Genomic DNA, 21,112 nt, shown 5'->3' on the forward strand with positions numbered 1-21,112 from the left:
GCCGATCCTAACCATAACACTTTATATCCTGGGGCATGGTGAAAAACAGAGGAGGTGGGGTAGGACTTGCGGTCAAACTGCTGGGGACAGAGGAAAAAAAGAAGACAGCAACAAAAAATACAAGTGAAGAAAGTGGAAGTCAGTGCCTATGCCATCTGAATTGGATAATTCTTCCCGATGGCCATTTGGACATAGGTGAGTTGGAGAAACATAATTTAGAAACCTATATAAGGAAATATCATGCATTTTAATGATGTTATAACCCCAAATTTAAAATTCAATTAAAAAATTATATCACAGATTTTCCCACAACATACTAATTCAACATATCACTTATAACTACTTAAAATTTGCATTTTTTCTAAGGTGCAATAACCTAATGAGTATGTAATACTAATGTGTCAGTTAATAAGGGCAATTACTTTTGCTCTTATTTTCCTCTTATACGAAATTAAATAACAACATACCTGCTGCAACATAACTTATTTGGTACAATTTAGGTGTTCTGAGAAATTCAACCCACTAAAATCATTAGGGTAATTCATTATTATGCTACACATTAAAAAGGTGCCTTTACAGTCATTTTGGAAAACTGTTTGACAGTAAATACTAAAACTGAAAATACACACACCATACAACCTAGCAATTCCATTCTTAGGTTTATACTCAATGGCAATGTATACACTCACCAAAAGACATGTATAAGAATGTTCTCCACAGTACTATTCATAACAGCTCAGAACTGAAAAATCCTCAAATGACTATCCATGGAAGAGTGAATAACTTTTGAATGTAATGAAAAATGGATAAATAAATGCAAGACTATACAGCAGTAAGAATGAATGAGCTACAAATACATGCAACAGTAAGGATGGATCTCACTTTGGCAGGTTGAATAATGGCCTCCAAAGATAGCCAGCGTATGAATCCCTGGAACCTGTGAATATCACTTATACGGCAAAAGAGATTTTGCAAATGTGATTAAATTAAGGATCTTGAGATAGGGGGATTATCCCTGCTTTATGCAGGTGAGCCCTAAACGTAGAGGCAGGGAAAGATCTGACTACAGAAGATGATATAATGACAAAAGCAAGCTTTGATCATAGAGAAGAAGGGGTCACAAGCCCATAAATACAGGTCATCACTGGAAGCCAAAAAAGGGAAGAAAACATTCTCCCTCACAACCTCAAGAAAAAGCCAACCCTGCTGATACTTTGATTTAGGCCGAATGAAACTGACTTTTGGACTTCTGATCTCCAGGACTATAAAATGATGAACGAAAAAAAGTGTATTACGTATGATTGCATTTACATAAAATAAAAAACAGGCAAAACTAATCCATGATTTTAGAATTCAGGATAGTAACTTTTAGCAAGAAAGAAGATAGTGTTAACACAGGGCAAGAGGAGGGTTTCTGGGGTATACATAATGCTCTGTATTTTGATCTGAAGACTGGTATATGAGTTTGCTTAATTTGTGAAAACCTTTATTTGTGTACTGTTCTGTGTGTGTGTGTGGTATATGCAGTTTTAAAAACCGATGCCTTTTAAACACTTATTAATCTGATAATCTGCCGAAAAAGATATATAACATATATTCAAGGGGATGGAAAAATACTTACTGAACAATAACTTTATTTCTCGAGAACGCTAAAGATTTAGTTTCTCTCTTCAAGAGATTTAAAAAATTTTAACTGGCAAAACATAACAGTGACTCTCAAATGCTAAAAAAAAAAAAAAAAAATCTAAAAATAAAATATTGCATAAGTACCTTTGTTATGCCTCGATCTTACGACTGTAAATTACAAAAACACAAGTAAAACCACATTTTTTGAAATAACAGTAAACAAAAACAAAAGGCAGGTACTACATACCAAATGACCAAAATATCTTCCGGGCCTAAGATTCTTGAAACTAGTAAAAATTGTAATAATAGAAATCTCTCCATAGATCATTAAATATAAAAACCATTTATAAAACACATCACAATTTTATTGCTTGAAGAATACAGCATATGAAATCACAAGAATGTCAAAATGAAAAGTCACTAGGCTTCAAACGTATAATACATTATCAGATGCAGTAAAATATTAATTAACCTGAACTCTGCATCGAAAAAAAAAAAGGTGTGGAAAATATCTAAGTTGTTTACTTAAGAAACAGATATACTTAAAATAGAAAGTATAAGGATGTTACAGTACAAATTAGAAAAGCCAACACGTATTAACTTATTATTGTTCTAGACTAGACTACCTTTGGTACTTAAACTTTTTAAAAAACAATTTCTTCTATCTCATCCAAATGCACTTCATGGGTATGACATCCATGAAGTAACTTCAACCTAAAACATTCAGCAAAATTAACCTTTTCACTTCATGGGGGAAGTATATTTAATAAATGTATAACAATATTTCCCTTTTACTAAAACTGCAAAATATGATCATTAAGAAACCTAATAGTTATAAAACTTTACTTACCTAGCTCTCCAATTAAAATTGAAATCCTGGGAGCCACAGTCTATTTTTGGGCTTGGTGAATACATAAGTTTAAAAGATTTGGCAACTGACATAGGAATTTAATTACTTAATACTATCTTAAGTGACTTTTCCTTTCTGTTTCCAAAATATAGACACTATCCCATTTCTTCAACATCCTGGATTCCTATAATCACTACCATACTTTATTTTTTAGAACCAAATTAAAGCTTCTCTCTTTTAATAAGCAGGTAGAAACTATTTATGTTCCATATAGGGCTGATCAGTTATAACACAACTTACGTTTCATATAGGGCTGATCAGTTAATTCATACAGGGCTGATCAGTTGTAACACAACTTCTTAAGCAAAACTAATCTTTTTTTTAAAGCTATCACTCAATTATGATGGAGACAATAACGTCATCTCAAAAGGTAATGTTGGACTCTAGGCCATCTAGTCGGGAAAATGTAAAAGTAATTCTAAAAACAATAAGTAAACTATAACTACAAGTTAAATTAAAAATACCTCTCTCATAGCAAGCATGCTCATTAACTTTCGTTTCTTTCCCCCAGCAAAGGTTTGAATATTCATGAACCTCAGTTAAACCAAGGGAATCAATGCAATTGTTTCAAAAGTCCCACCTATATATTTGAATAATATGAGTATGGATGGACTAGGTAAGTAATACTATCAACAATTACTGAATTAGAGCGAAAGAGTATAAATCATGACAGACTTCCAAACTGGGCAGTCTTTGAAATGTCATAGTGGAGCTCAAAATGAATTATGTTGTAATAAAACTATAGATTTTACCTCTACACAAAACAAAAACAAAATAAAAAAACATAACCACCAAATTTATACAACTACTATTAAACATACTCCTTCCTAGTTTTTTAATGTCTTGAAGTTTTTCTAAACAAGTATATTGATCTGAGCATATATATTTATTGCCTATATATGTTCTCATTTTAAAAGACAAATTCAGATACTACAGAACTGAACTCTTTCACCAACCCAATCCAATGTCTACTGATTCACACAGCACCCCCCCTTAATAATTTAAAATTCACAAGTTTTAGTTTAGTTAAAAGGGCAGAGGAAATGCAAATGCAGATTTAGAGCTTTGTAGAAATTTCACTGTATTTTTATAAACTTGAAGTTTTCTGTAACACTGTTTATTGATCAAATGAAGGACTTGCTGCTATCTAAAATTTCATAAACACCATTAAAAATTCAAAATTGATATTATACTGAACCTTAAATTTTCAATAGTTCAAAGAGACAGTTTTTACACGTATAGCACACAATAGATGAAACTTAATAGCAGACATCCCTAGAATACCAATGACAAGTCCACCAAGATGCATACAAAATTACAGATAAGCATTTCTTTCACTGTTTTTGTTGTGCAGGGAAAAACATTTATAGAAGAAATAGAAACTCAGCTGGTGAATTTCAGATATCATCATCATCTTCTTCATCCTGAGAAGATCCCGCCTGATTAGATGCACTGGCTGAGGCAGCAGCAAGCTGGGCTTGTTGGGCAGCTTGCTGCATTTGAAGCCATTCCTGTTGGGCCAATTCTGCTTGTTGCTGTCTAGCCTAAACAACCAAAACATTAAAAAAATGATAACAACAATTTTTTAAAAACCCACAATATATACACTTTCGTTAAATGTAGATTAGGCCAATTTCAGACAGTTATCATCATACATCTGGATATTGTTCAACTACTATGTAATTGTCACACACCTGGAGAACATAAACTCTATAGGTAAATATAATTAGAGATTGCTTTTTTCTAACTACACAGGTCTAAGAAATTTCTCAAACTTGGGTCTCTTATAAATGGCCCTCTTTTATTTCACGTAATTTATGATCTTTGGTTCAACTGAAGAAGTTGAAAAAGTTGACAAAACCCACAATATTCCCTCTAGCTCTTTCCCTGTACTTTTCCTTTCATTTCACTTGACTCTTCCGTACCCTCAAATTAAATTTTGATATAAACATTTTTCAATCTAAAATTTATATGGTTTAAAAGTTCTCTAGTATAGTACCTCTACCTCATATGAAGGAAGTACTATACATGTATGCAGTAGTTACCCCAATATTTCTTTCTGAGTTTCTATTACAATTCCCTAACCTACGATATGCCTATCTCTGTGTCCCTCATTCCCTCTCTGTAAGCACACACATTTGCATATACACACGTAAACATACAAATATACATATCCTTTCCGTATACACACTAGTAAAAAGATACTACTTAAAATCCATTCATCTGATATATCCTCTATTAAAAACAACCACAGGATTTTAGAAACCAAGATGCATACAAATGAATTACATAAGAAACAGCTAAGGCTCCTTCACAATTTAATTTTATCTGTTTGTAGAAAAACCACACCAAGAAGGGAAAAAACGAACCTGTTCTTAAAAAGGTCTTACAATTTCCCATTAGACTCTGCCAAAACAATCCTTTTCTCCTTTTCTGTCTGTTCTGGGAATTGTTCTTTAAGTCCAGCTCATACCCTCCCCTTTATGCATAGGTAATTCCTAGTCATCATTTGACATGCAAATCAGTTAGTCTTTCTTGACCTTTCCAGGCCATATTTTATGCTCTATTTCATATACCATAATTCCCTATGCATTCCCATATCCATCCACTTTGTTCTAGAATTATCTAAGTTTATATCTTTTTTTTCCACCACACTTGAGAACAGAGATTGTTTCCATATTCTTTGTTGCATTCCTAACACAAAGGCCTTCAGTATTTTCTGAATGAACATGCTACAGGAAAACATTGATGGCCAGCATAACCAGTAACATTTAAGATTTTACCATATACAATCCTCACTCTTCTGAATAATCTGTCATGACTTTATTATCCAAACGTTTCTAGATATAAATTCTAATCAGGTCATTATTTCATTTTTTTTTTTTTTAATTTGTTATCAATCAAATCCAAATTTCCTAGCCTAGAGTTCAAGGTCCTCCAAATTAGTGTCTACCCCAACTTCTCTATAGTCTTTTCTTGTAACATGCACTTTGTGCTTCAAAAAAGCCTAGAATACAAAATGTTTCCCAAATTTACACCATACTTCCTCATCTTTGCTACTTTTACTCATGCTGACATTCATCCTATGTGAAATTTCCTGCCACTTACTGAAATTTTACCCTTCCTTCAAGTCAAACTGAAATACTATTTTCTCCTCCTGGTATCAGTCAGTGTATAATCAAGAGAAAGAAGTCACACGAGTTACTGGAATGGAAAAAATTTAATATAAAGAACTGTTAAACAAGTATAAAGTTGTTTTTAGGCAGCTGAAAAGGCAGGAAGAGGACATTAAGATGTCATGAAAGTAGCTACAGGAAGCAGCCACTAACCCTAAAACTGGGGGAATAGAGGAAAATGCTGGAATTTTTAAAATTTAGACGCTTAACGAAACCACTTCATGGAACTGAAACTCAGACCTCGGAAGAATGGGCATAGATAAGCTAGTACTAATATATCAGTGCTTGGACGAGGGCCCCAAGGGTTGCGATCCACACCGCCAGAGTTGGGGGATGGAGTGCGGGTTCAGGCAGGTTGTGTATTAGAGAAAATGCAAACAGGATTCAGTCTCTGCTACAGGAAAACTGATGTAACCAGGATGAAGAAGTGTTGCTGGTTTGTTCAAAGGAACTGAAAGACAAGAGAAAGTAAAAGGAGAAAACCCTTTCTCTTCCTCCATCCATGCAATCTCCCACGAGAACCCCATACTGGCAACAGAGTCTAGTGGAGAGTCAGCTAGCAAAGAAACATGTGGCTTACAGAGTACTAGGTCCAGTCACAAAGCAGAGCACAGAAAGGTGGTTCTGGAGCTAAGCTAACTGCTTACTAGTTGGCATACTCCTGCACCCCCAAAAATTGATGTAATGTTTCCATACTTGAGATTTCTTTCTTTCTCTTTCCTTCTCTCTATTTTTGTAGAGATAGGATCTCACTATATTGCTCAGGCTGGTCTCGAACTCCTGGGCTCAAGTGATTCTCCCACCGGGGCCTCCCAAAGTGCTAGGATTACAGGTGTGAGCCACTATGCCCAGCCAGAATATCTTTCTCATAAGTGGTTGGCCTCATTTTTTTTTTTTTTGAGACAGAGTCTCGCTCTGTCACCCAGGCTGGAGTGCAATGGCACGATCTTGGCTCACTGCAAGCTCCGCCTCCTGGGTTCACACCATTCTCCTGCCTCAGCCTCCCAAGCAGCTGGGACTACAGGAGCCCGCCACCACGCTCGGCCAATTTTTTCGTATTTTTAGTAGAGACGGGGTTTCACTGTGTTAGCCAGGATGGTCTCCAGCTCCTGACCTCGTGATCCGCCCGCCTCAGCCTCCCAAAGTGCTGGGATTACAGGCTTGAGCCACTGCGCCCAGCCCAGCTTCATATTATAGTTATCTTCTTCATCAAGTAGTCAATCTCATAACAGCTGTTAGTGTGTCTGCATTATACCTCCCCTACTAGATACTAAGTTTCTTAAGAAGAATGATATAGTCTTCATTTTTGTATATCTACAGTACCACATATGTCTTGCAGACAGTAGGGACACGTTAATTTAATTCTGACTTGAAATTTGTTGACTGAAGGGCAGGAGTGGGGTGGTGCTGGTGTAGGTGGCAGTAGGGAAGTGGAAGAAGAAAAGCTATTACCTTGGGGGAAAGCTACCCACATAACCATAGTATCAGGGACTAATAAAGGAAGAGGTCTACATCAAATGTTATTTTTAAAAAAACAGATGAGTAAGAATTGAAAGGAAAAAAAATTACTGAATTTCGTGATTAAATCTCTCTGTGATAGGAAAGAAGTTAAATTTGAGGAATAAGTGATTGTATGTTTTCAAAAAATGGTAGCACTGATCATTACTTATTTATTTATTTATTTTAGAGACAGGGTCTCACTATGTTGTCCAGACTAAAGTTCAGTGGCTATTTACAGGCATAGTTGTTATGCATTGCAACCTTGAACTCCTAGCCTTAAGGGATTATCCTGCTTCGATCTCCTAAGTAACTGGGACTACAGGAAGGTGCCACCTTGCTTGGTGGGTAACACAGATCATTATAGCAAAAGATGAAAGGGTTTGGGGGATACAAGGAAATGCAGAAGACCCGTATATGGTTAAAGGCAAAGACAAAAAAACAAGTAAGGAAAAGACTATAGATATTATAAAAAACAAGGCTAAGACAATTTTTACAGTAAACAAAAACTTTATTTTGCTTAGGAAATTAGAAACCAGCCACTCTCCCTAACGATGATTGTCATCCATTTTTGTAAAGAAATAGGAAAAATAGTAGATTCTAACACACTAGCATATTTACTTTTATGGCAGGAATACCCAGAGTTCAAAACCAACTAACAGAGCTTCACTGCGGATCACGAGGTCAGGAGATCGAGACCATCCTGGCTAATACGGTGAAACCCCGTCTCTACTAAAAAATACGAAAAAACTAGCCGGGCGCTGTGGCGGGCGCCTGTAGTCCCAGCTACTCGGAAAGCTGAGGCAGGAGAATGGCGTGAACCCGGGAGGCGGAGCTTGCAGTGAGCCGAGATCCGGCCATTGCACTCCAGCCTGGGCGGCAGAGCGAGACTCCGTTTCAAAAAAAAAAAAAAAAAAAAAACATTTTAAGGCTGGGTGCGGTGGCTCATGCCTGCAATCCCAGCACTGTGGGAGGCCAAGGCGGGCAGATCGCCTGAGGTTGGGAGTTCAAGACTAGCCTGGCCAGCAGGGTGCAACCCTGTTTCTACTAAAAATACAAAAATTAGCCGGGCATGGTGGCGCATGCCTGTAATCCCAGCTACTTGGGAAGCTGAGGCAGGAGAATCGCTTGAACCTGGGAGGTGGAGGTTGCAATGAGCCAAGACAGCACCATTGCACTCCAGCCTGGGCAACACAGCAAGACTCCATCTCAAAAAAAAAAAAAATTCTAAGAGTTCATAAGAAAATTGCAGGGCAAATCAAATATGTACATTTAACCAACTTAAGCATACCTATATTTTGTGGTCTAATCAATTACAAATTGGTATAATTTTGTGACATGGAAAAAATTCAAATAATTTCAAGTCTCTACAAAGGTTTTACTGCAAAGGTGCTTGATTTGGTAGTTTATTCAATGGTCTGCAAAGTTGTGTACTAGTTACAATTCAAATTTAATTGACTTTTAGATACCATGCCCCTGTATCAGCTCTGATACTTTTCTCTGAACATAAAAGCACTTCTATGCCTTTAAAACTAACTGTTGAACTGGACTCACTAGTGCACATCTATAGTCCCAGCTACTCGTGAGGCTGAGGTAGGAGGATCCCTTGAGCCCAGGAGTTCTAGGCTCAAGTGTGCCTGATAGAGCCTGTCAATAGCCACTGTACTCTAGCCTGGGCAACATGGTGAGATCCTGTCTCTTTAAAAAAAAAAAAAAAAAAAAAAGTTGATTGATAAAATTTTACTTGTATTCATTTCCACAAATTGAACGTTTTTCAGTGATATTTACTCTAATATATTTTTTTCTCTCTTGCCCCCTACTCAATCCATCCCAAGTATTTTTCTTCTAAAATTGGGGAGTGAAAGACAGGTAAGCAGGCATATATTTCCTAATTCACTTTTCTTTTGGAGGTTTTCATTATGTTTTAAGATACTCACTCCCACATATTAAAATGACTCATTTGTAATTTAAAGTTAACTTTAATCTTGATGTATTAAAGGTTCGTTCCCTCCCTCCAAATATTTGCTGCTAGCTTCAAATGAGGCTGTCATTGTGTTAATATTTAAAGTCTAAAAGATGAAACAAAATGAAAGTGACAAAAAAGATATATTTACTTATCCATTCTTTCACATTTAGAGCTTCAGTGCTGTAGGGAAGAAGTACTAGGCAACTGCTATAATTTTACCTCTCCGCTGGTCATCCTCACAAAAGCAAAGAAATACTAGAGATCTTCATACATAAGCCAGGATAAGAAACAAGGGAGATAAAAAAGAGGAATAAAAAACAGATAATTGGGATAGAGAGGTGAAGACAGATATAGCAGGCAGTCAATTATTTCTTTATAATTTGCCCTAACAAGGATAATACATATTCTATTTAAAAGCCCCACAATAAGTTTAAGAAGATAAAATGGAGGCTAGAGCATTAGCATGGTATTGTAGAAACAGTAGAGGCTTTTGGGCCAAAATACTTAAGTTTAAATACAGACTCCAACACTTCCTAACTTTCTGAACTTATGTTTTATTTAAGTCAATCTTTCCCACTCAATCTTCCCCAGTTGACTAAGCTCTATAATGACAAGAACCCTGTCTTCTTGTTCACTCTTGTAAGCCTAGCACCTAGCACGATGCTTGGTAAATAGTAAGGACTTCAGTAAGTAACTGTAGAACAAATGACAAATAATTTCAAGCAAGTTGTTCCACCTCTGAATCTATTTTTTAATATGTAAATGAATACAATAAAATTTATATTTCATAAAAACTCTGCCAAGTTTTTATGTATTTAAAGTATCCAGGAGAGCATCTTCTGTCACCAAATGTTTAATTTAGCATTCTCTAGGTGGTCTGCAATAGCATAAATCAATAAATGCCATTAATATTTTTAAAACACCAACACCTCTTCTTTCGTACCTCATATTCATATGGATCATAACATTGCATGTACTCACGCCTGCTTCAAAGGCTTTTCCTCTTTAGTGCCTATGATAGGCTGTGAGGATTAAATGAGATAATGCAAGTAAATTACTTGGCAATGTGATTAACACGTGGTTAGAACTCAATAAATATAAGTTTTTCTTTTTACCTTAAGTTTAAATGGTACTTGGTGTCTAGTGACTAACCATACTTAAGACTCAAATGCAGTTTGATATAAACCAAACTGATTGTTATGGCTGCAGAGAGATCAGCTACAGGACTAATCTGGAAGAGTTTACCTAAAATGATACTTCCCAGTTCTAATGGTTACTACAACTTCTCTTCTATTCAATCCAAAGCTGCCTTATAATTTCAAATGAGAGGCCAGAACTTAGAAGGGAAAAAACAGCCTTGCCACCAATTCCCCTCCCTTTTCTTTTTGAAACAGAGGAATATTAGTATTTGATTCTAATTCTTCAGAGTCTAGATATTAGAATTATAATAAGCAAGGAAGAAAACATTTTCTCCCTTTGCTCTACTAGCTTTAAAATACTTTTTTAAGATTAAAATGCTTCAAAGGTGTACATTAAATACCTAATTTAACTACATAGTTGATTTTAATCAGATTTTGCTTGTATGCCACACATCATAAAATCTGATATAGAATTTTCTCATCAGCTCGTCATTTTAAATCTTAAGAACATTTATGTATACTTTTCACGCCTTAAAATGGTCACTCTGTCTGAAAAAAATATCAAAGTGAAATTTCAATAGGTATTTGGAGTTGTTCTCTTTAGAAAAGAGATTGCTGCAAATATTTACATTCACATAAACCAGAGTCAAATTGGTCAGCTCTGAACACTAGATTCTATAATCAACTACCTAGAAAAAGGGAATCTTCTGGGTATGTCTGTTAATTTAGGAAGCAATTTCAGTTAGCAATCAGGGTAGGATTCAGAGGAAAATAATTTAAATAAATTACTTACTTTTGCAAATAATTCTTGCTGCTGTCTCAATAACTCTTCTTCAGGAATGCCAAGGTTTTCCAAACGAGAACTGGCCTTTCTTCTTTTTAATGCTACTGTTTTACACTCTTGCAAGACTTCTTTTACTTCACTGATGTAGGAGCCAAATCCCAAACTTTCTAGTGCTAGAGAAATGAAAATATTAAAATGTGAAAGGGTGATAAAATATAGCTTTCCCCCAACCTGTGGAACATAAAGTTTTTGTGGACTTTTCTTTAGAGGAGGGGAATGTTTTGCTGTTTTCTAATAATTTTACCTATTTTATAGTTGTACAACAATTGTCTGGGCAGCCAAGACAAATATTTTATCAATCTGCTAAAAATTAGGTGGCAAATCAGTTAAAACTTGAAGAACCAAGGCACATGCCTTCACTTTTCATTCTAATCTTTAAAAGACTAAAGCATTTCCTGTAAGCGAGGAGAAAAAAAAAGTCCATTATAAGAACATATGGTTTTAGTAAGAAAATACATTTTGTGTCATTTGACTTAGAAAAAGTAGGCTGGTAACACATTCTCTACTAAGTTCTGGTAGGACAGAATAAAAGAAGAGAAGTTTTTCTTTTGTCCAATATACCAACAGGAAGCTATTTTTAGCAGATACTCAAACTGCCAAGTTTAAAAAATACTGGTGGAAATGAAAGTCATGAAATTCAGCACTTAAGAGTCAGCCAACAGGTTTCTCTTGAAAACAAAACTTAACAGGAAAAATAAAAACATATTTAAATGATGTGGCAAAAAACTGAGATGAAAGAAGACTATAAGGAGACAAGAAGCATTAATAAAAAATTTTTCTCCCCTTTTCATATTTAGAAAGGAAATTTTATAAGGAAAAAAAAAGTGGGCTGGGCATGGTAGCTCATGCCTGTAATTCCAGCACTTTGGGAGGCCAAGGTGGGAGGATCTCTTTAGTCCAGAAGTTCAAGACCACCCTGGCAACATGGCAAGACCTCCTCTCTACAAAAAAAAAAAAAAAAAATTAGTCAAGTGTGGTGGCTCGTGCCTATGGTTCCAGCTACTTAGGAGGTTGAGGTGAAAGGATTGCTTGAGTTCAGGAGATTGATGATGTCATGAGCCATGACTTTACTGTACTCCAACCTGGATGACAGAGCAAGACCCTGTCTCAAAAAAAAAAAAAAAATCACACACTCTAAATACCTTCTGTAATCCAGAAAAGACAAGGCATAAAATTTCCTTTTGGCTCACAGTATTTAAAATTATATCTTATAATTTTGGTACATTGACTAATGCCCCAAAGGCATATTTTGTATTGTGAACCAATGATGAAACATAGGTGGTGGAAAACACAGTAAATCAATTTAGGTCATCAGTTCTTGAAGTCTTTCAGGCATTACATTGAACCAGACTCCTTTTAGTATATACGCTCTCACTTCTAACTTCAGGAATTTGCTCTTCTGGGACAATGTCAAATATACCTTTACAAATCGACATGCCCATGCAAACTGTGGTTTTTAAGACATTTTAAATGATTTACAACTTTAATTATTTCAAATGTTAAGCTGTTTTCATCAACCTTCTTTAGAAATAACCTGATGCCAAAAAGCATAGTACTGTCCTATAATTAACTCACCTCCCCTGACCTCCCTAAAAACTTCAGAAAGGCATTATTCTAAGTTCTGTATATCAAATTCGCCAACACGGTTGTACACAGTGGCTCACGCTTATAATCCCAGCACTTTGGGAGGCCGAGGCGGGCAGATCATTAGGTCAGGAAATTGAGACCATCCTGGCTAACACGGTGAAACCCTGTCTCTACTAAAAATACAAAAAATTAACTGGGCGTGGTGGTGGGTGCCTGTAGTCCCAGCTACTCGGGAGGCTGAGGTGGGAAGAGTTTGTGTTCAGGAGTTTGAGGCCACAGTGAACTATGACTGTGGCACTGCACTCCGACCTGGGTGAGAGAGCAAGACCCTGCCTCTTAATTAAAAATAAAACAATAAATATCACATTGTTATTAGTTTCAGGGTTGTGGGAATCAACAGGTAATTAATACAAGGCATTTAACAGTGTCTAGCACATAAGAATCACTTAACCAACTCAGACTACGTATTTCTCATCTTTATTTTTTATTTTATTTTTTATCTTATTTTAAATGTAAAAGAGTACCCTCATAAGTGTACAGCTAAAAATGAAGGTATAGCTATACAATATCATATTTAAATTCAAGCTCGACAAGTATATTTATAAAATACTACATTTATAAAATTAACAAATCAACACAATGGAGACACAACCCTTCAAAATACCATAAATTACTACACCAGACATTAAGGAAATCCAAACCAGCCGGCCATGGTGGCTCATGCCTGTAATCCCCGCACTTTGGAAGGCCAAGGTGCAGGGATTATTTGAAGTTGGGAGTTAGAGGCCAGCCTGGCTCACATGGCAACACATTGTCGCTACAAAAAATACAAAAATGAGCCACACGTGGTGGCACACGCCTGTAATCCCAGCTACTCAGGAGGCTAAGGCATGACGATCGCTTGAACCTGGGAGGCAGAGTTTGTAGTGAGCCGAGATCACACCACTGCACTCCAGCCTGACAGCGTGACTCTGTCTCAAAAAAAAGAAAAAAGAAAATCCAATCCAAGCTATTTTTTTTAACCATGGAGGGCTTGGATTAAAAAAAAATTTTAAATATATAACTACCTTTAAAAACATTTAAGGCTGAGAACACTGCTTTCAAGAAACTGGCAAGTAGGTCCAAGGTTAATATTTAATTTTATTCAAAGAATTGCCATATGTAAAAACTATACTCTCAATAAAATGGTTGAAAAGGAGCAGCCACAAATTTAATTTCAAAATTGCACTGACTTTAATTTTAAACACATTTGGCAAACAGATATCAATAACTAGACATAATACCTTCTAAATAGGGAGATATTTTACATCATTTGCTATCATGTATTAGTTATCATACACAGAGAGAATATTAAAGGATAAAGGAAATGGCTCCCAAGCAGGGCCACCATTTACGGTTATGTAGGTTATTCAGTACACAACATACTACAAGGCCATTCTTATTGTAAATATCATAAATTCATATGTTTACTGTGATACTTTTTCTGGCAGACAGTAGGAATGCTTTTTAAGGAAGGAGTGCCTTTTTCTAATTTGTACAAAGGGACCTTATGGATTATTGATGGCTCTATTTCTAAGGATCTCATCTTTCTAAAACAGAAAAATTTTTTAAAAAAACTTGTGGGTAAAACTAACACACATCACTATCTGTCACCCTATGCCGTGCATCTTAAAACTACAACCAGAAAAGTCCATGGTGTATATTAGGGGAAAAAATACTTAGCACATTTTTCAGCTTAAGAGACAGATGTTAACAAGACAGCTACTCAAAAAACAAAAAAAAAAGTAAAAATTTCTTCCAAGCAACAATAATCTTCATATAGGCTTATCTTATTTTACAAACTGATGTACTCCTGAAAGGTTCTGTCATAACATGAATTTATGTGAACTACTTCATACTTCATATGCATAAAACATGTTTTTCATTTTTAAAATTATGTGATATACAGTACCTTTTAAATACTATATAAATCAGCATTCTCTAATTTCTCCATTTTCTTTTGCTTGTGGGAAGGAAGGGACTAATGTATTTCACATAAAATACATTAAGAGGATGTAGGCCAAAGTGACTTCTTGGCTCATTAGCCTGGCAAAGGTTTCTGAAGACCCTTAAGAACCATGTCCTCCATGGTATCACTACTGGAAATCTTGGACAACAATGAGAGACTAATGGCAGGGAAGGAATTGAGTATCATTTATCTTAATATCCTTAGTAGTATCTAGCACAATGCCAAATACTTGATAGTATTCAGTAAGTAATTGTAGGGTGGCAGAAGGAAAACAGAAACAAAAGATATATTAATTTTAAGAAAAGTATTAATAAAATCCTAACCTGAAAAGCATTTGATTATGTGATAAATTTTGCAGTGCAAATTAGATGTGTCCCTTTGGAAGAAATATCTGTGTGAATGATTATTTACTACTCATGTCCACTTTCCAACACAGACTGTGGTTTAGGCTTTAAAGCAAAGGTTCTCAAAGTGTGGTCCATGGACTTATGCCGGAACAGCTCCTAATGGTTAACATTAGTTAACCATGGAAATTCAACGCATTTAAGTACCTTCATTGCGGGACAAAATAATTTTATGTCTATTGAATCTAATAGTAAAAAGTTGAGTGTTGGTCTTTTCCTCATCTTTTCCAGTGATCCATTTTCATGTTATCTTACAAAGGTACCAGTGTGAGACGGACAGGAATTTTTAAAAAACTCCTTCAACATAAGACAGCTTGGAGCAACTCAGTGGCTGAAGATGTAAATTCTCAGATACTCTCAAACTTTTACTACTTTCAGTTACAATTCTCATAAATGGGAGGGGAGATATTTCATGTAAGGTTCTCAACCCCTGACTAATTCTCAAAAATTACAAGTAATACCTGAAATCAAGTATTATTTATACATAAATAAGAAAACCTTAGTTAAAAGATTTGCCTAAGGTTAAAGAATTCTCAGTGCAGAACTTAAGCTGACTCTCAGTGTCAATTCTTTCTATAAGGTAACAGAATATGTTAGAACTCATTCAAGAATACGTGTTCACAAAAAACTGCAATAAAATAGGAACACCTTTTATAGCTTAGAACTCCCTCTATCCACATATCTATGATCTTCAATACCAAGTCTACTTTCTTAAACTCAAAATAAGCAAAACAAAAAAAAAATTTTTTTAACTAAGTTATTTCATAGATTTACTGGTGATCAAATTAGTTCAACTTTAACTTGCATTTTACAGAACTATCTCAGAATGCTTAATTTGTTCAGACAAGATAAAGCAAGGTGGGAAATGAACAAGTGAAATGCCCTAAAGCAAAGTCCAGTTCATTAAACTTATCACTAAATACCCAAACTTCAACATGTGAGAATCATACCACTTTAAAATGTACATTATTTATTCCACTTGGATATATTCTACATTCCTAATCAATGCTGACAGAAAAGTATAAAAATGTCCTATCTATTATGATTAGTGTACAGGAACACACTTCAAACACCTAAAACATATAAACCTTAAGAATTTCTTTAAAAATTTAACCTCTCAAAACAAAACTTCTTTGGAATAATTAAGCAATATAAGATTATAAATGTATAAAGTCTACAACCCCAATTAGGGAGAATTCTTGGGCGAAAATGTAGATTCTTATCCACCTAACAATAGCATAATACAAAAAAAAGAGGTAAAATTTTAAGACTATAACACGTCAATACATGATTTTCAAAAACAAATCATCTTCATTACACAATGGAAATGCTTTTTCACTATAGCTTTCTGACTCACACATTAAACTGAATTTAGCATATTCCAAAGTTGAATTATTTAGCATACTGCTTGCTACAGCTGCACTTCTATTCCATCATGTCAATCAGAAATCTAAATATATCCTAGAAAAGAATTAACTCTCCCCAAGAAGACAGACTGTAATGTGTTATTAGGTTTTTGGAACGATCCCCACTTCTGTAGTGTAAACAAATATTTAGGCAGACCCTGTTGAAATCTTTTGCAATTTTCATTAGAAAGGCAATGTTGATAAAAAGTTCTTTTTCCTTTTTATGAGTTGTAAAAAGAAATTACAGCTATCTGTGCTGGATAATCTTGTGAAAGACTTACGACAGCAATCACACATACAATGTAAAAATAAATACACAAGAGAAAAAACAGACAACTTGGCTTTCATTTTACTTGCTAGAGTATTCAGCACATCAAGTAGAAAAAAAAAAAAACAACTAGTACTAGTTTTAAGAATCAAATATGCTTTTTCCTAGGGATTTTTCTCCTTATGTACTGAAATGGCAGGATATATTTTAAAACTCCTTTCAAGACGTCATAAAGGATTAAAAATCAATCATTTAATCCTTTTGTCAATGCTGACAGTAAAATATTGGATATGGTCAACATAAGCAGATGTGTTCTCTACTTCAGTACAGCAGGCAAGTCACATTTTAAAAAGTTAAAGTATAAAAATTAAGTGACAGACAACCACCTGCCTACCAAAATGATTAAAATTAACCATTTTTTCCCTGGTTTCACAAGCAATCAATACTTTTAATTAGATTATTACGAAAGGCAAGTTCTCACTTCAAATTGGGAACAACTCTTTCACAAGAGTACATGTAAAAATATCGCAAAAGGTACATTCCCGAAACATTATGACTAGTAAATATGTTTCTCCTCTCTGAAACCATTAGAATACAGTCCCCCAAATCCCTATTACGGAACCACATCCTTTTCAGGATAAAAGAAACTGTTGAAGCTTTCAGAAGTGCTGTTCAATAAAAGCCTAAGTGTATACATCCAAATAAGAATGACAGCAGAAAAGGGACAGGGAAATTTTCCGTTAAAAAAAAAAAACTTGCATAAACTTTCAATCAAAGATTTTAAAACTTATCTCCACAGAATAGAACAAAGCAAACGACATAAAGGCAAACAAAAAGAAAAAAACGAAAATTTAAAGTTCACCCTTTTCTTACAGAATGGACCAGGAGTGCTTTCGTAACTCATTCATGAACGTACCATCAAACCATTTTTAGAGCAGAAAACATACCTCCTTTTATTCAACAACGATAAACTCGACAACGTTGAACACATTGTATATTAAGAATTTTTTAACTCATGTGTTCAGAAAATAAATCTTTTCCTCTACATTGGTGAAAGGTCAGGCGGGGAAGGGGCGCTCTGTCTCCATCCATGCTTGAAGTTCCTCTGTCTGAATTTTTAATTTTCCAAGGGAGAACTTCTGCGTTCCTTAATTATTATCTAAGTTCAACTTCAGGCAAGCAATTCCTGTTGCTTCGGCTTACCTGGCTGTAAAGTGAGATCACTCTTTATGTTTTGGGGACGTTGACCTAAATGTTTGCACTCCTTACGTGTATTCGCTAGATGAAAAGTACTGCAAGAATGCTACAAAGGGATTGTTTTTAAAGCACGGGCTACCCACATGCCAGTCTGGCTTTTTCATTAAGTTACTTACCAGTGAAGAGGAATGAAGGCTTTGACATGAAAGCGTCACGCGATTAGCAGACTGCTCCCCTAGACCCTCATTCAAACCAATTTCCACACATGACTTACCTTGTATGACATGTTCTGGTGAGATGGTCTTCTTTTCCGATTTGTTACAAATCTCATTGGCTTCAGAAGATATAAGGTGAATGAATTCAGTGCAGCAGTTCACCACCAGCTCTCGAGCATCGTTGGCCACTCGGACATTAGGAAGAGTCTCTTTGATCATTTTATTGATAGCAGCTCTGGGGATAGTGAGATCATCATCGTTGCCAGACGAGGAAGCCATAGTACCTTCCTGTTTCTCGCGCCCCGGCTTTTAAAAACTCCCCGGCTCTGGTCCACTACTCCACGGAGATCTCTCAAAAAGCCGCCCTCGGAGAGTGATCCCGGGGGGTGCTTCGCGAAGAGGGTGCAGAAAATGAACGGAGGAAGAGCTGGCTTGAGGGCTGGGAACGCTCGCGTGTGTGAGAGATTTAGGATGAGTTTGGGAAGAAAGTGGGGGCCTGAGGATTCTAGAGAGAGCACAGCCCAGGCTGAGGGGAAAGCGCGGTGGTCCGGAAATTTGAGCGGCTGGGGAACCACCTTCGGGTCTCCTCAGAGGGGCGGGCACTGTCGCCTAACTGGTCCCCAACGGCGTCGAAGCAGAGGCAAGATCCAGGGGCACTGGCCTCGCCGCGGTACCGGGCGGGTACCCAGCGGGCTCGGCTCTATAGAGCCCGAGGCCCCGCTGCCGCTGCCGCCGCCGCCAGCAGCCGTTGCCGCCGCCTCGGCCAAACCATCCTTCAGACACCCGCGCCGCCGCCTCACAACATGTCCGCCGCTGCCGCTGCTGGAACGGCGACGGCCGCCTGGGAACTAATATGGACAGAGCCAGGCACAGTGGGAGTCGCAGTGGCTGCCACCGTGGCCGCGTAACCCGAACGCAGATCGTGGAAGCCGAAGCGGCGGCAACGGTGGTCCCTCCAGAGGCCAGGGAAGATTTGCAGGAAGCCGCTCCCGACACCCTTTGCGCCGCCGGAAGCTTCGTTCCCTCAGATTTCCCCCTCCCTCCCGGACCGACTTCCGGATGTGGCTGCCGCCCTTCCCCCACCCACGCCGACGGGAGCCGCCCGTTCCCGCTGCCAGCAGCTTCCGCCTGCTGCGGTCCTGGCAAGCACCTCGGGATCCCATTCCTTCACAGGGGCCCTAGCCGGGCAAGCGCGCGCCTCACTGTACCGGAGAGCTCCAAGCACGCGCTTGGTCAGGGGCCCGGACGCTAGATCTGGGAAGGGGTGGTGGCTGGCTAGATGGGCGAGGAAGGATCGTCTCTACCCTCTCTCCAGCAGCTGAGGCCTCCGAACCCTTCCCTAGCCGGATTTGGGGACAGAGGAGCGCTGGTATTGATAAAAGAACTCTCTTTGCTATTCTTTTAGGAGCCCAAATGAGGATTGAAAGTGAGAAGAATGGGGCCTGGGCTTGGGAGTGGGAGGTGGGGAAAGCACAGAATCCCGTGTGCCTGTTTCTGCGTCGTCTGGAGAGAAAGCTTTTGAAGATGTCTAATAGACCTTATTCGGGTAAAAGCTCTCTAAAGTCCACCTTTTTTTTTCTTTCTTTTTTTTTTTTTTTTTTTTTTTTTACTTCATGGAAAATGAAACAGAGAAGTTACTTGCCTAGAGGCGACTAAGTCGCCTAATAGATAAGTAGGAAAGTAGAGGTCAGTTCCAACGTAGTGGAAATGCATGGCGTACAATGAGCCATATTAGAAGGTTCCCATTTAGACAGTTTTCATGGTGGCTTCTACAGGGGAAAAAAAATGTTAGAGCATCTTAAACAACTGTTTTTGCTTCTTTCCATAGTGACTAGTAATACCAACAGGTGTCAAGATCTAAACAGAAATTGCATTTTAAAAAGTGTGTCAGCCGGGCGCTGTGGTTCATCATACCTATAAACCCAACACTTTGGGAGGCTGAGGCAGGGAGCTCACATGAGCCCAGGAGTTCAGGACCCCCCTGGGCAACATGTGAGACCCGTCCCTACAAATATGTGTGTATGTGTGTGTGTGTGTATTCATTCCAACATCCCACTGTTTATAGTATAGCCTCTTCTCCCATATGACAGTATGACACTCTTACGGGTTTTTTTTTTCCACCGGGCTTGGTGGCAGACACAGTAGTTCTGGCTACTCTGGAGGGTGAGGTGGGAGGATCGTTTGAGCCCAGGGGGTCAAGGCTGCAGTGAGCTGCGATTGTGCCACTGCATTTCCAGCCTGGGTGACAGAGAAAGAGTCTTTGTCTCAAAAAACGTTAAAAAAAAAAAAAAAAAAAGACAAAAAACTAAGTTTGTCATACTGTCGTGTGGAAGAAGAGGCTATATAAATAGTGGGATGTTGGAATTTCTAAAAACAAGACACCGTTTAAATCCATTTTGTCACTTTGGTTCATCAGATTCATTACTCTTGATGACACCTGGCTTGTTGACAATGTTTTCTTAAAACGTTCTGTCTGAGCCCTGTATGCTGCTCTCAAGAAGACATTACAGTTTATTACTCTATTTTTTCATTTAGCATTTTCTCCAGGACAACTTACAGGTTCTTTAATTTCTGAAGTGTGGACACTTGTTTTTCAGTGCTACTAAATTTAGTCAAAACAAAATTTCTTTGATTAAAAACAGTATTTTAATTAAATTTTCTTCAGGCCGGGCATAGTGGCTCATACTTGTAATACCAGCACTTTTGAGAGGCCAAGGTAGGCGGATCACTTAAGCTCAGAAGTTGACCAGCCTGGCCAACATGGTGAAACCCCACTTCTTCTAAAAATACAAAAACTAGCTGGGTGTGGTGGTGGGCACCTGTAATCCCAGTTACTTGGGAGGCTGAGGCAGGAGAATCGCTTGAACCC

The 21,112-nt window shown here is 37.4% G+C and overlaps 1 protein-coding gene across 2 annotated transcripts; it reads right to left on the reverse strand.

Annotated features, from left to right (window-relative positions):
• Positions 1 to 1,969: 1,969 nt before the first annotated feature.
• Positions 1,970 to 19,246, reverse strand: DR1 (down-regulator of transcription 1, TBP-binding (negative cofactor 2)). 2 transcript variants are annotated; one of them, XM_011991519.1, is made up of 4 exons: positions 18,977 to 19,218; positions 18,303 to 18,852; positions 11,108 to 11,271; positions 1,970 to 4,080 (listed from the first exon to the last, which is right to left on the reverse strand). In XM_011991519.1, the coding sequence occupies exons 2-4, from the start codon at positions 18,520 to 18,522 to the stop codon at positions 3,934 to 3,936; spliced, it is 531 nt and encodes a 176-aa protein (XP_011846909.1). In that variant the 5' UTR covers positions 18,523 to 18,852; positions 18,977 to 19,218; the 3' UTR covers positions 1,970 to 3,933. The 2 variants fall into 2 exon arrangements, with proteins under 2 accessions (XP_011846909.1, XP_011846908.1); XM_011991518.1 differs by having other exon boundaries at positions 18,303 to 19,246.
• Positions 19,247 to 21,112: the final 1,866 nt, after the last annotated feature.

This window comes from Mandrillus leucophaeus, unplaced genomic scaffold (genome assembly GCF_000951045.1).
Source record: "Mandrillus leucophaeus isolate KB7577 unplaced genomic scaffold, Mleu.le_1.0 Scaffold397, whole genome shotgun sequence".
Taxonomy (NCBI): Eukaryota; Metazoa; Chordata; class Mammalia; order Primates; family Cercopithecidae; genus Mandrillus; species Mandrillus leucophaeus.

Coding starts and splice junctions, on each gene's coding strand:
- DR1 (XM_011991518.1), bottom strand. CDS start 18,522: ATGGCTTCCTCGTCTGGCAACGATGATGATCTCACTATCCCCAGAGCT. Junction 11,272..18,302: donor ACCAGAACATGTCATACAAG/GTAAGTCATGTG, acceptor TCATTTCTCTAG/CACTAGAAAGTTTGGGATTT. Junction 4,081..11,107: donor AGCAAGAATTATTTGCAAAA/GTAAGTAATTTA, acceptor TTGGTTGTTTAG/GCTAGACAGCAACAAGCAGA.